Below are 15,458 nucleotides of genomic sequence, written 5' to 3'. Positions count from 1 at the left end.
ACTTCAAACCTACTTTCGCACATCATCACAATCTCCCTTAATGTCTCTAGATATCTCTCAATTTCTGTCACATACATGTTTAATGATTGAACTTCCATAGCTCTTTGAGTTAAAGGATTCCACCTTATCTCAGTCTTAAATAGTCTCCTCGTTATCCTGCAATTATGTCCACTGGCTTTAGATTCACCAACCAGTGAAATATTTTGCCTACATCAACCTGGTCACAATCTGTCAGGATTTTATACATTTCAAATAGGTCATCCCTCATTCTTTGAAACCATTGTGAACACAGACACAGTCTCCTCAGTCTCTCTTCATAAAACGATTGTGACATCCCAGAGATTAATTCTCATCAACTTTCACTCTGCCGCTCCCTCCCCATGGCAAGTATACCCCTCCTTCAGTAAAGGGACCAAAAGCTGCGCATAATGCAGTATGGTAGGATATGGTGATGTGGCAAAGGGAGTGGGGAGACTGGAGTATTACACTGTCAGAGGTGCTGCTCTTCCGAGGTCTCATTGTCTGCTCAGGTGGGTGTGAAAGATCCAATGGCAAGGTTTCAAAGTTAAGTATTTGTCGGGGGGAGGGGACAGGTTGAAGATTTATACCCTGTGTACACCCCATTGGTATCCCACAACACAATAAATAGGTTCTTTATTCATTAGTGTGCTGTTGTTGGTGGGAAATTTTTGTGCACAAATTTACTGATTAGGAAGGGCGGATGTCTGTCCGAGGAAAGCATCATGGGAGCTGCCTGGGAATCTCGTACCCACCTCCCAACACAGCATTGTTGCAGGTCAGCCAAGCACTGATGAAATGGAAGCCCTTGGAGCTGATAAACACGCCAGAGTAATTGAAATATATTTTAACTGTTGTATGCGCACATGCGATGATGTTGGATGCCTGGGGAAAGTCAGTGGTGGCTGCAAACCTAACTCAGATTGGCATTACCATAACTGAAGTTGACAGCCCTGGTAAATATGCCATCCATCTTTATCAAAGGCATACTGCAAAATCCTGTGAATGTCTTCGGCAGACATCTGGAAGGATTGAACGCCAAAGAGCTTGAGGATGGTCATCACTTTGACAGCCAAGGGGGACGTGGTGCCGCAAGATTCACTTGGCAACAGCTCCAGTTTCAACAGGCTGCAAATGTCTGACATCACCTAACACGAGCACCTGAGGCTACCTAATCCCTGCTGGTCTGATAGCTCAAAGTTAACCCACTTCCTGTCGTCCTATGTGATGATTATGGCCTCCTGCATGTTGCGGCTCTCTGTTGATGCCCTCGGTCCTGTGGAGATACAGGAGTGGGCAGCCTGTTGGCAATGCAGCTGCTGGTCTTTTTGGTCTTCAGCTGAGTTCTGAAGTGACCGAGTATAACAGACGCCCACTGCTGACCTGATAGATCAGAGTTCCCAAAGTGCAGGTCAGGCCGCCAAACATGCAAAGTATAGACGCCACTCCCAACATTTTCAAAACAACTTCTCAGCATAAATATTAAAATCAAAGCCTTTCTCATAAGAATGCAAGAAAACAGCTTTGAGGGTTGACTCTTTATTGGCATTGCTTCCTCTTCACAACTCCACTTCCTCAATAGCTCCTTCTTGGTTTTGCACTCTGCAATCACTAGTGAATTTCAAGAAGCTGAGAGCCCATGGAACCAAAGGTAAACTTCAAAACCCTCAAGAATAGAGGTGCAGCTGACCTATTAATACAATAAAATTGACAGCTGACCTTCTTTGGGGTCTTGTCTCACCGGCAGCCTAACATGGTGTAGGTAAATATGGGTGGGAGTCACAAGTCTCAGCTGACTTCCCACTGTGCTAGAACTTTACCAAGATTCACCTACATTCATGTTCACCAAATTATTGTTCCCTACAGTACAACCATTGACAATTTCAGATTGTAGTAGATGGTGAGGGAGCAGTAGCTATAAGTATCCAACAGGGGGTGCTCTCTCCCTGCTTTTTCTTTTTGGGAGCACAGCAAGAATGAAAAAAGCCTGTTTCCTTGCTCTGCAGCTGCAGAAATCTGAGCTCTGGATTTTGGAACTCAAGTATCAGACAAAGTCAATTTGGTATCCACACAAAGCTAAGAACTACATAAATAGTAGATTTAGCAAAGTGAGCCCACAGCCCATTAAGTGCATGCAGGCAGAGAGGGAATGGAGATCACTAGACAGTTTAAGGAAAACTTAGCAGGTAGTGCAGGAGCTCTCTGAGTTTATCTCACTCATGAACTAGTTTTTCATTTTGGATACTAGTGAGGATGATGGTTCATTTCAGCAATATGGCAAAAGCCAAGCAGCTCAGCTGCACAGGAGAGGCAAAAGAGGAGTGAAAGGGCAATAGTGCTAGATGGAGATAGCAAGAACTGCCGATGCTGGAGTCAGAGATAACACAGTGTGGAGCTGGAGGAACACAGCAGGCCAGGCAGCATCAGAGGAGCAGGAAAGTTGATGTTTCGGGTCGGGACCCTTCTTCAGAAATGGGGGAGGGGGAAGGGAGCTGGGAAATAAATAGAGGGAGGAAGGGTGGGGCTAGGGGAAGGTAGGTGGGATGGTGATAGGTGGACGCAGGTAAGGGTAGTGGGGATTGGTCAGTGGGAAGGATAGGCCGGATTAGGTGGGGAGAGAAGATGGATGGGTTGTGTCAGGTCAAGGAGGCAGGGATGAGAGGCATGTTTGGACGTGGGATGAGGCTGGGGGTGGGGAGATTTTAAAACTGATGAATTCTATGTTCAGGCGACTGAGCTGTAGGGTCCTGAGGTGGAATATGAGGTGCGGCTCCTCCAGTTTCCAGGTGGCGTCATTGTGACACTGGAGGAGGCCCAGGATGGACATGTCACCCAGGGAGTGGGAGGGGGAGTTAAAATGGTTGGCGACTGGAAGGTGTTGTTGTTTGTCACGTACAGACGATAACTTTCTTAAAAACTGGCAATTAATATTCACACCACACAAATGTCAGGCTATGACCATCGCCAATAAGAGAAAAAGAGAAAATCTAACCACTGCCCCTTGACTGACAATGGCATTACCGTCCCTGAATCCCCCACAATAAACACCGTGGGGGTTACTATTGACCAGATACTCACTGGACTCACCATATAAATACAGTCACTACAAGAGAGTAAGTCTGAGGCAAGGAATGCTGCAGCAAGTAACTCACGTCCCAACTTCCCACCAACTACAAAGCCCAAGTCAGGAGCATGATGGAATATTCCCCACTTGCCTGGATGGGTGCAGCCCCAACAACACTCAAGAAGCTTGACACCATCCAGGACAAAGCAGCCCGCTTGATAGGCACCACATCCACAAACATCCACTCCCTCCACCACCGATGCTCAGTAGCAATAGGGTGCACTACCTACCAGATGCACTGCAGAAATTCACCAAGGCTCTTGAGACAACAGTTTCCAAACCCATGGTCACTACTACTTACAAAGACAAGGGCAGCAGATACATCAGAACGCCAGCACCTGCAAGTTCCCCTCCACCCACCATCCTAACATATAATCACAGTTCCTTCAATGTTGCAGGGTCAAAATCCTAGAATTCCCTTCCTGACTGCGTTGTGGGTTTACCAACAGCAGACAGACTGCAGCAATTCAAGAAAGTAGCTCACCACCAACTTCTCAAGGGCAACGTGGGGCAGGCAATAAATGCTGGCCAGCCAGCGACATCCACATCCCATTAGTGACTAAAATAAAACCAAAATCAGGGCAGTTATGACAGCATGAGAAGTTATACAGTCATAAGGTTTTACAGCATGGAAACAGACCCTATTAGTCCAATTCTTCCATGTCTATCAGATATCCTACACTGATCTAGTCCCATTTGCTAGCATTTGGCCCATATCCCTCTAAACATTTCCCCTTCATATACCGATTGAGATGCTTTTTAAATGTTGTAATTGTACCAGCCTCCAACACTTTCTCTGGCAGCTCGCTCCATGCACGCACCATCCTCTACATGAAAACACTGCCCCTTGGGTTCCTTTTAAATCTTTCCCCTCTCACCTTAAACCCATGCCCTCTAGTTTTGGACTCCCTCACGCCAGGGAACTACCACCGCCAGCAGCGCATTCCATATGCCCATCACCTCAGGTGTCCGTCCAGTTCCACCACCAATTCCCCACCCCACCCCGTCTCTCTCTCTCTCTCACACACACACACAGACACACACACATACACACAACACACACACACACACACGTACATGTTGGTGTACAAGATGATCGAGGAGTTTGTGAGAGGTGCAGCAGCAAAGTCTCTCAACATAATCAGTGTAGTAGGTCAATTTGAGTGGGTTCACGATCTGTAGTCTTATTGGCAACTTGTCTGATTTCTTGCATTTCTGTAGAAACTTGATGCCTGTGTCAATATGCTCGATCCTCTTGGAGATCCTCTCCTCTTGGAGATCCTCTCCGCTTTGAGCCGGCAGTTGGTGGTGTCGATGGTAGCCGTGATGTGGAGGTGCCGGTGTTGGACTGGGGAGGACAAGGTCAGAAATCACACGACACCAGGTTCTAGTCCAACAGGTTTATTTGAAAACATAAGCTTTCGGAGCCTCAGTCCTTCTTCAGGTGTTAGTGAGAGAGGTAGCATCAGACACAGAATTTATAAGTAAAAGATCAAAGGTTCACACCATTGACGAGGATGTACTAAACGAACAGAAGATGCTGTTAAATGGGAGAGTGTGTGTATGTGAGCAAGGGGGGATGGAGAGAGAGAGAGAGAGAGAGAGAGACAGAGACAGAGACAGAGAGAGAGAGAGAGAGTGCGTGTGTGAGAGAGAAAGAGAGACAGACTGAGAGAGTGTGTGCGCGTGCGCGTGTGTGCGAGAGACAGAGAGAGTGTGTGTGTGTGTGAGCGAGTGAGAGAGAGAGTGAGTGTGTGAGTGTCAGTGTGAGAGTGAGTGACAGAGTGAGAGTGAGAGAGTGAGAGTGTGAGAGTGAGTGAGTCAGTCAGTGAGTCAGTGAGTGAACAGGACAGATACCTGAAGGTGTTGAAGGACGCCCTCATAGGAACAGGATACGATCTCAACTCATCGATCGCCAGTACCAACGTGTCACAGCGAGAAACCCTAATGATCTCCTCAGAAGACAGACCCGGGATATGTCTGATAGGGTACCCTTCGCCGTCCAGTACTTCCCGGGAGCAGAGAAACTACACCATGTTCTTCAACACATTAACGATGACGCTGAGCACCTCGCCAGGATCCTCCCTTTGCCTCCACTTCTCGCCATCAAACAACCACCAAACCTTAAACAGACCATTATTCGCAGCAAACTACCCAGCCTTCAGGACAACATCAACCACAACACCACACAACCCTGTCATGGCAACCTCTGCAAGACATGTCAGATCATCGACATGGGCACTACCATCACACGTGGGAACACCACCCACCATGTGCGCAGCAGATACTCATGTGACTCGGCCAATATTGTCTATCTCATACGCTGCAGGCAAAGATGTCCTGAGGTATGGTACATTGGTGAGACCATGCAGATGCTACGACAACGGATGAATGGACACTGCCCAACAATCGCCAGACAGGGGTGTTCCCTCCCAGTGGGGGAACACTTCAGCGGTTAAGGACATTCAGCTTTGGATCTTCGGGTAAACGTCCTCGAAGGGCAGACTTCGGAATGCACAACAACACAGAGTTGTCGAACACAGGCTGATAGCTAAGTTCAGTCCCCATGAGGACGGCCTCAACCGGGATCTTGGATTCATGTTGCTCTACAGGTGACACCACCACAATGTACACTCTTACACACGCACACACACACACACGCACACACACATACACGCACACACACAAACACGTGAATCTATGGGGTGAATTTGTTACTTGCAGATACATTTTATTTTGTGCAAAAAGCACACAATATATTGACAGTCAGTCAATATGGCATTTTATAAATTCCTACTTTAGAAATAAAACTAGCCTTACTCAAAACTAAAACACAAACTGATTCTAAACAAGGTCTGACCTAAAATGTCACCTTTTCTTTACACTGATAAAACCTTTAGTTCTCTCAGGACAGTGACTTGAAAGGAATTCGGGGATTTACATACACATATTAATCAATTAATACCTTTTAAGTGATTAAAGATTTAACAGCTTCTTAGGTTTGTTCAGTACATCCTCATCAGTGGTGTGAACTTTTGATCTTTTACTTATAAATTCTGTGTCTGATATCCTCTCTCACTAACACCTGAAGAAGGACTGAGCCTTAGAACAGTCACGTCTCTGATTCACTCATAGGATACTTCTGTTCTTCAGTGCTGCAACTCAAGCTGCAGTGACAACTATCATTGCAAATGTTGCTGCAGTCCAAAGATGTGCAGGTTAGGTGGATTGGCCATGCTAAATTGCCCGTAGTGTTCAGAGATGTGTAGATTAGGTGGGTTATAAGGGGATGGGTCTGGGTGGGATGCTCTGAGGTTCGCTGTGGACTTGTTGGGGCGAAGGGCCTGTTTCCACACTGTAGGGATTCTATGATTCTATGAGGAATCCTTTGTGCTCAGGGTCATGTACCTAGTTTATGAACTGGAGCAGGGTCTGCTTTTCCAGCTTGTTTGCTTGTTCTGCTCGCGTTCATTCACTCTCAGCATACCTTCCTTCCGTTACTGTACCTTTTTTCACATTTCCCTCTTAGTTAGAGATAACCAGGCACATATTACTTCTGTCCTACCTTACTGTGTAGCACAGACACAGAAGGAGGAAGTATCTCATGACTAAGTGAGATTTTTGTAGAAAACCTCCATTCATTCTACAAGCATCACCTCAAAGTATGAGTCACTTGTCAGTTTTGTTCTCCATTTGCACCCAGTCTGATTGTTGTCTCTTTGACCTGACCTATAGAAAGAACACCTCAACTTTCAATTTGGCATTTTAAATCCTTCTCAACCCAGGAGTGAATTCACCAATTTTAGATTGGAACATAGCACACATTTTGTTTTTTTTTCCCCCTCGCTAATTTTTTTACTTGTTCAGTTATGTCTTATTTATTTTACTGTTTTGGCGTGACAGCTACTCAGGATTTATCCATTCACACATCTTCTAGGCACATTTTGTTGTGTTTTTTACTTCCTCCAATATCACTTCCTTTTTTCAGGTGCTATAAAGGTTTTCGTCACTTAATTGCTCTTGTCTTGCACTGTATCACAGACCTTTCCTTTCGCCGTTCTGCCTCCCTTCCCCCGATTCAGTCACTTGCTTCTAACTGTTTCCAGTCTTGATTATTTGAAACATTAACTTTGTTTCTCTCTCCACATATGCTCCAAATCTCCAGTATCTCTATTTTACATACGTTAGAAACTGTGATTTATAGTGCCACGATAAATTTACCCACCAATTGTTTCATATTTTCCATCGCCATTTTTTGTCGTCACTTGAAGTCTCTTGCCTCCCTAAGAAACACTGCATTGAATCCAACAATTTTGTCTTAGAAGCTGAATATGGAGTATGTAGTTTGAAGCTGTACATTGTACCTAATTTCCAAGGAACTATGAAAACCAGTCAGCCAATTTTAAAGATCTATGGAGTCTTACTGACTCTTTGAACCTCCTGATCATAACTTTGCTGGGTATTTGCAATGTAAGGGAAAGACACTTTGCACTGGTAGCTATTTTAATAGCTATATTTTATTCATATATAGGGAGCCGTTCATGTGTATAATACATGCAGGCATGGAAGACCAGAATAACAATCATCTTCTATTACTTTGTAGGCTCGATTTTATGATGTGGCCTAGTGGTGACAATTATTCCAGGCCAATCATTTTCAGGTATGCTGCTCACCAGCTCTGTTAAGATTAATTGTTATGATGTGTAATCTCAGCAATCAAATTGGTAAGCACTGCAAAACTACAGTGCCATCCACAGAATTATCGTCTCGGCTTCTCTCAATCGGTCCTAAATTTAGCACCTGATCACCAACATTACCATTTATAAATCTATCCTCATTTCCTCTGATAATTGGCTAAAGCTCAAAGGAAATTCCACATCTATAACATCCAACAGCTTTACTACTGATGAAGTTAAAAATGTGCACAATATACATACATTCCAGCTTGTCCTCAGGTCGTCCTCCTTCTAGTAATGATAGGTAGCAAACAATATCCTTCAACTGAACCACATCTGACTCATCGTTGCTGGCAAGGGAAGACGTTACAGAAGGAGATGGGATTCCTTTGATTGTCTGCGGCTCACTCTTTGTTTCAGAGCACTCCAGTCCTAAACAAAATGAAAGATAACTTTCAAATAATGTTGGCAGATGCCTAACTAATTCACTGAGAATTGTGTGTGGCTTATGAAGTACACACAATTTATTTTTCTTGAAGATAACAGCAGTAAAACAATGTATATTTAAAATGTTTGATTATTAGAAAATTAAATAGATGACAATATATCAAATCAATACATTTGCTGTTAAATTGCTTAAAGTAGAAACGCTGAATGCTGATGGAGTAGCACCTTTGTCATCTGTTTTGTAGTCCAGTTAAATACCCATTGTTCACCATTTCCTTTCATTTTTTCAAATAATCATCATGTAATAAAAGAAATTGACCAATCAACCCCTTAAGTTTTATCATTTGCTCCAATCCCGTAATTACCCATTCCCACATCGTCTTCATAACCCTTGATTCCTTTAGTCGTCAAAGATCTCTTCATTTATGACTTGAGTATACTCATCCGAAACAGATCTTTGGGGTAAAAAACTTTTAAAGATCAATAACCCTTTGAGTGACAAAATTTCTCCTCGTTTGAATCCTAAGTGGCCGTCCAGACTCTCCAGCCTGGGGAAACAAAGGGTGTCACATCCTTTAACAATTTTGTACGTTCAAACGAGATCACACTTTATTCTTCCAAACTTTGGGGAATATAGACGTACCCTGCTCAGTCTTTCCTCATAGGACTATCCCTCCACCTCAGAAATCATGTCTGATGAGCCTTTGTTACATTTCCTATAAGGAGTGCTTCCTAAATCTTTTCTGACTGTGGTCCCATATCAAAGCTAGAAAACTGTTGTGATCCCTCAGTTAGAACTGAGAGTGCGGTGGTGGGGGAGGCGACTGAAAGCTGGGCTCTGTTAGAGTGGGAGCACAGCTTTACAACTTGGTCAGATCTCCATGGCAACCACTGCTGCCTCAGAGCTGAGGACCATAACTTCAAATTTTGCAATTCCATTTGGGGTTCTGACTCTACTTTGGGAGGTCCTCCTCTAAGGCAATTACTTTCAATTTAAAGCCAAAACCAAATTTGAACAATTCAACTTCATGAGCTATTTGGCAACAGCTTATGTGATTCTTTGTACATCTTCATTGACTGCACAATTTGAACTCTTGAATCCCTAAATTTCAAACGTTATTTTAGAAATAATGCCAGGACAATGTCCTCAAAATTGTAACCTTTTATGCAAAAAAGCACAATTCATATTCAAAGTATAAATTTACCATAAAAAAATACAGCTAGTGAATCATTTTGCATTGTGTGGTCTTGTACAAGATTCATCCACAATTTGTTTTCCACTCCCACTTTGTTATTGAACCTTTCTCCCCACTATCTGTCTACATGGTCTCAAGACACAATTTTTACGATGATAAAGTATAAAAATAAGCAATAGCTTTTTGGATTTTATAAACAGGAACATATGGTACAAAGGCAAAAAGGTAATAAATAATATATTTACATAGGAATACTTACCTTTGAGTACATTTTGCAATTCTGCATTATACAAAGAACATTAAAAATCATGCCAAGCAAAGTGAATGACCAGGATGATAGTCATGTTGGAAAACTGTTGTTTTGAAGAGAGAACTTAGATGCTCAAGTTACTTCAAGTGAAGCAGAAAGGCTTTGGATTTAGGAATCAGTGAGGCATGTATCGACTTCGTATTAATACTAATCATGAGGAAAGAGATTTGGAGTAAGATCTTTGCACAGTGTTATTGCATCGATATTAATGCACTGAATCATGCGTTCTTAAGGCAAATATGAATAAACATTTAAAGCAAAGGAATAAACCAGAAAAAGGGAGGAGATAATTTTCACCTTCACTGCTTGGATGATAAACTGTCAGCTGATTGTCTGCCCAATTTCAGCTTCTGTCATAACCAATGAAAATGAAAACCAAATGGATTCCAGAATGGTGAGCAATTCATTGTTAGTTTAACACGTACTGAAAGTGAGAATGAGCCCTAGAGCTACATGGAGAAATGAACAGGGAATTAGTTTAAACTCACTTTACAAAATACAATAGCCACAATAAACTGTGTATTAATAAACTTTGTATTTCAGAAATCTACAGTTTTACAGAATGTCTTAAGGATGTGAAAAATCTGTTTTTTTTTCCTGTTCTGTTTACATGTTTATTCTTCTCATCCCAATTATGCCCAATTCTGCAATATTATTCCTTGCACATTATCTCATAGACTTCTATTTCTCACTTTGTAAAATTCATATCCAAACCAAGGATTTTAATTCAACAGTAATTCCATGAACAACCCATATAGTGTCTGCATGAGAGGAAGATTTGGGAGGAGCTGATACATGAGCTGACTAAATGGCTAGTGTGTGGTTTACAATAATGCCATCAGTGCAGATTTAATTCTTATCTGGACTGATGTAGACTTGCAAGCTGCCTTATTGCCCTGGTTGCATAACCCGCCTTTGCTCAGATTAATATGATTAGAATACATTCATACTGAGTGATAATCCTTTAGGTATTGCCTTTCAACTTTTGATAATGCCCAGTCTTTTGTTCATGAAGACATTGCATGTTTATCGTTCACATTTTCATCTGGAAGGTCAGTACTTTGACCTAATAACGATGAAGGAATGGCAATAACCACGCAAGTGATGTTGTTGAAAAGCCTGGGAGAGGAATTTGGAGATGATCTTCCTCTGCATCTTGCGTCTTATTCATCCAATTGATATGAAACATACTACTAATGAAACCTTAATAATTCCATGTGCAAACAATACAAAATACAGCAGAAAACCATACTTTCCATACTTCTTGCACTTGGAGTTTCAATAAACTGGACATCAAATACTTTGGACATTTTCTCTCAGAATCATCTTCCACCAATGGTTTCAATACACTGCAAATAAAACCCAAGTCTGTCCTCTTGCCAAGAATGATCTGTCAATGGTAATTTTTGATCATCAGTATTAACCAGTAATAACTCAGATTTCATGCCGATGATATCTTGATTTATTAAGATACCAAATAATCAAACACCTCAGGATAGTCATAGCTTCAATGCCTGACTCATTATCTGTTAGCTGGGTTATCTGGCGCAGCTACAGCAGCAGGAGAGAGGTCACAGTTAGTCTCAAAGAGCTTGTGTCTTATTCATCCAACTGATATGAAACATACTACTAATGAAACCTTAATAATTCTGTGTGCAGATAGTAAGCAATACAGCCATGGAAAAAATGTGCAGGTAGAGGTTAGGCAGGGTTAGGCTTGAGATTTAGTTGAATAGTTAACCAAAATGACTGCCAAAAATCACATGACAGTTGTCAACTTAAGATAATATACTACAGTCAACCAGAAAACACAACCCAGAATGCATGCCATAACCTTTGAGAGTGTGCGTAGAAAACAGGAAATTGGTGAAAACATCTGGTAGAAAAAAATTGCTTTACCTCATACACATTTTTGATTTATAGACTGCAGGACTGCATTTTTAAGCATAATTAGCACAAAACATTTCTGGCTTTGTTTATTACAGCATGTTGCACTTGCTTGACTTTAAATCCCACATCAGTCATACTTTATGTCGTTCAAACACAGCTCATCATTATTATCAATTTGCAGAACTGTCTTCATTTCACTCGTACATTAAGCTGCAATCAATGTTTTGTGGAAGAAGTTTGTTGAAAACCTTTTAAGCTTGTAAGAAAATGTTAATGTATTTTAAATATTCAGAATCATGACATGCACTAATTTCCATGTCCGGTGGGCAATTTTTGCATATTTAAATCGATCACAGGAATGGCCTGCTGAGAAAGGTGACTGACTTGTGGATTATGCATCAAGTAGGATGTTGAGTTAAGTGAAGACAGATTGTGACCAGTTAGTTGGAGAGAATGACTAATAGAGACAGAACCAAACTCCTTGCAGGAAAGAACTGTTTACCCGATAACGCAATTGAATTGCACTGAGTCTGTGCAATTGGGAAATTAGCAAGAAGTCAAGGACAATTAGAAAACCCTGCGCAGTTAGAAATTATGATGAAGTCCTAGGAGTAGCTAAGTGTTGTAGTCAGAACTCCTGAAAGGAGCTGGGGTGGCACAGTGGTTAGTACCATTGCCTTGCAGTGTCAGGGACCTGGGTTCAATTCCAGCTCACTGTCTGTGTGGAGTTTGCACATTCGTCCTGTGTATGTGTGGGCTCCCACAGTCTAAAGATGTGCAGGTTAGGTGGATTGCCCATAAGATGCAGGCTTGGTGGATTAGCCATTGGAAATGCAGTGTCACAGAGATAGAGTAGTGGGGCGGAGCTGGATGGAATGCTCTTTGGAGGGTTGGTGTAGACTTGATGGGCTGAATGGCCTGCTTCTACACTGTGATGATGCAGAGGAAACCATATGCTACTAATAGTTCTGTACAGCTGTGATCAAAAATGAAAGAAACCCACAAGTCATTTTGTTTTTTTCACAACAGAGACAGATTGGAGTGCAGGAAACAAACACTGGGGTATAATGGCTTAGTGAAGCCCACTGTTTGCATAATGCTGGTGAAGTGCCTTTGAGTAAGGGCTGAGTACAGCATCCAAAAATCCAGGATGCTTCATTCCAGCAAAAAAAAACTTGAAGAACCAGAACACGAGAAAGCATTGAGGCAGTCCATGGAGCAACACTTGAGGGAGATTCAAGTTCAGGACATCCAAAGTTAAGAATCATAATCCTTTTTGGAGTTTTAATGTGAATTGGTGACCCACAGTGTCATTAACATTGGGACTGAGATTGTTGAAAGATCTATGGGATCTGTCTTGATCATGATTGGTGTCTTGTGTGGGGTTGTCTGCAACTCATATTTGTCCGAGGTTAAGTTTGAATACAGGTCATTTCTATCTTTCCACAGTCTAAATCATTTTTTGTTACTAATCTTTGCGTATTTATTCAAGTCACTTTTATTTAATCAAATAGACCTGGCTAAATTGTTTCTAATACTAAACAGATACAGTCAAAAACCTATTATAATTTTCCACATCACCACTCTGGTTCAATCTCAAGTTTGTTGTGACCAGTACAGGATTGGAACTGGAATCAGCGCACCACTCCAATTTTGGTTGTTACAGTAATGGTGAAATCTTATGGGGGTGTGAGCATTGTGGGAGATAATGATGTGTGTGGTAGAATCAGGTGACAGAACCAGCCACTTCACGACACCTTTGAGGATTTTCCCAAGCAATGTAGCAAGGTTCTTGCTAGGCAGCAGCGAGATGCCAACAGACAGGGATTAATGCTTGTTAAATGCCTTGTTAACACCACAAGTTGTGTCATTAATATCCACATTCCCATCTTACCATGTTCACCAAGCAAGTGCAATATCAGGAAACCTCAATAAGGAAATCAGAGCATGTACCTGGCAGATTCAACCTGCCATTTGTGCCGAATCACCCCCATGTCATCTCCAACCAAACTGTAGCTTAGGACATGACTTTGGGTACTAACTGCACTCTCTGCTCCTCTATGATATTTGGCAAAAGACATCCGTCAGCCCATCTCAACCATCCAGGCACTCCTATTATTCAGCGGCAGTGCACTCTGGAAGCTTGCAATGCAGACTTCACCTGCAAATTACATCAACAAACTGCAGCGGGGTTACTTCGTGACACCCAGTTCACACACTGGACCAGGCCATGTCTCATCGATGCTCGATCGTGCTCTTAGTGTTTGCTTATTTAGCACCCACCTGCTTGTTCACAGCATCCCTGCTGTACCTTGCCATGCTCAGCCATTAGCACAGTCGCACAAACTGCTAACTTACATTGCTGTTAAGCAGTCCTCTGTCTAAAGAGGGCACATCTTTCTGTCTGGCAGCGAGCCATGTCAATTCCACACCAGCACCACATGCCAGCAGCTTGTGTGTCAAGCACACTGCACGTGCACCAAGCAGGCATCCATTTTTTCCAAGTCTTTACAGAGTGGTCCTTAAATGAAGTCCAGAGTTAATGTGACTGTGGCTTCGAGGCCTGATAGCTGGGGCCCTATGGTTGCAGTACCTGGGTCTCCTTGTCTCCATGGAGACCAATAGATGGTCACTTGACTCACTCACTGATGCAGCTTCTCAGCAAGGACAGACTTTGGGTACTGCATGCTTATCTGTGTCTCCTCTTTCACCTTGTGCATTTAATAGCATAGAATATTATAGAATCCCTACAGTGCGGAAGCAAACCATTCAGCCCACTGAGTCCACACTGACCCTCCAAAGACCATCCCACCCACACCCACCCCATCCTGGTAACCCTACATTTCCTGTGGCTAATTCACTCAGCCTGCACATACCTGGACAACATGGGCAATTTAGCATGGCCAATCCACCTAGCCTGCACATCTTTGGACTGTGGGAGGAAACCGGAGCACCCAGCAGAAACCCACACAGATGCAGGGAGGACGTGCAAACACCACACAAACAGTCTTCCAAAGATGGAATCAAACCCAGTTCCTGGCACTGTGAGGCAGCAGTGCTAACCACTGAGCCACCATGCCGCATTTAGATTGAGCCACCGATTGCTGAAAGCACAGGGCCATATCTGGTCTGGGCTGAGCAGGTGCTTAGTTTCTGGCAGTCCTCCAAATGCCAGCGTCTGGGGTGTTTCTTCCTCAACCAGCTGCCGAGCTGCTGCTGTGAGGTGCTCACCAGATTGTGTAGCCTCACTCTCTACCATGATGGCTCCCACTGAATGCTAGTGTCTGAGCTATTGGGCGGGTGAAGAGCTAGCCTCGCTGATGCTTCCTCTGGGGTTTCCATATTCTCAGAGATCGAGGAGGCCACTTCAGGCAGAGCCAGGCGTTCCATCACAGAAGTCAAGATTAAGTTGGCAGAAGCTGCAAGACAAAGGAGAAAGAAGGCATCACCATTCGTGGTTAGAAGTGGCATCCAATAATTGAGAATTACTGCAGGGTTAAGGGAAGAATGGTAGTGGCATTCAATCAAATAAGACAGTGACACTCACCCCAATATCGAGCTGAAAAGTTACCGGATATCCACTGATGTAAACAATGTCTCTCAAATATGAAACAAATGGATCACTACTTTCCCTCGGGAATATTTTCTAATCGAGGTGCACTGTCTGAAATGGGTTTATTTTCTCAAGAAAGACATTCTGCTTCATTAAAATCTTTATGCAAGACAGCATTTGGCTTTTTGCTGCTTTAAAACTGTGCCCCACTTCTGTACATCTTGTAGAAGAGATAGACTCTGTT

At 42.9% G+C, this 15,458-nt stretch overlaps 1 protein-coding gene across 1 annotated transcript in view; it reads right to left on the bottom strand.

The window, feature by feature from the left end:
* dgkb (diacylglycerol kinase, beta) overlaps nucleotides 1–15,458 on the bottom strand; it is a 677,591-nt gene that overhangs the window by 539,279 nt on the left and 122,854 nt on the right. The window contains exon 9 of the mRNA XM_048611787.1: nucleotides 8,080–8,215. Within this exon, the coding sequence (XP_048467744.1) occupies nucleotides 8,080–8,215 (136 nt within the window). The remainder of the gene's footprint in view (nucleotides 1–8,079; nucleotides 8,216–15,458) is intronic.

Source organism: Rhincodon typus, chromosome 2 (assembly GCF_021869965.1).
Source record: "Rhincodon typus isolate 14 chromosome 2, sRhiTyp1.1, whole genome shotgun sequence".
In the NCBI taxonomy this organism is placed as follows: Eukaryota; Metazoa; Chordata; class Chondrichthyes; order Orectolobiformes; family Rhincodontidae; genus Rhincodon; species Rhincodon typus.
This window is presented reverse-complemented; position numbering and strand designations above follow the sequence as displayed.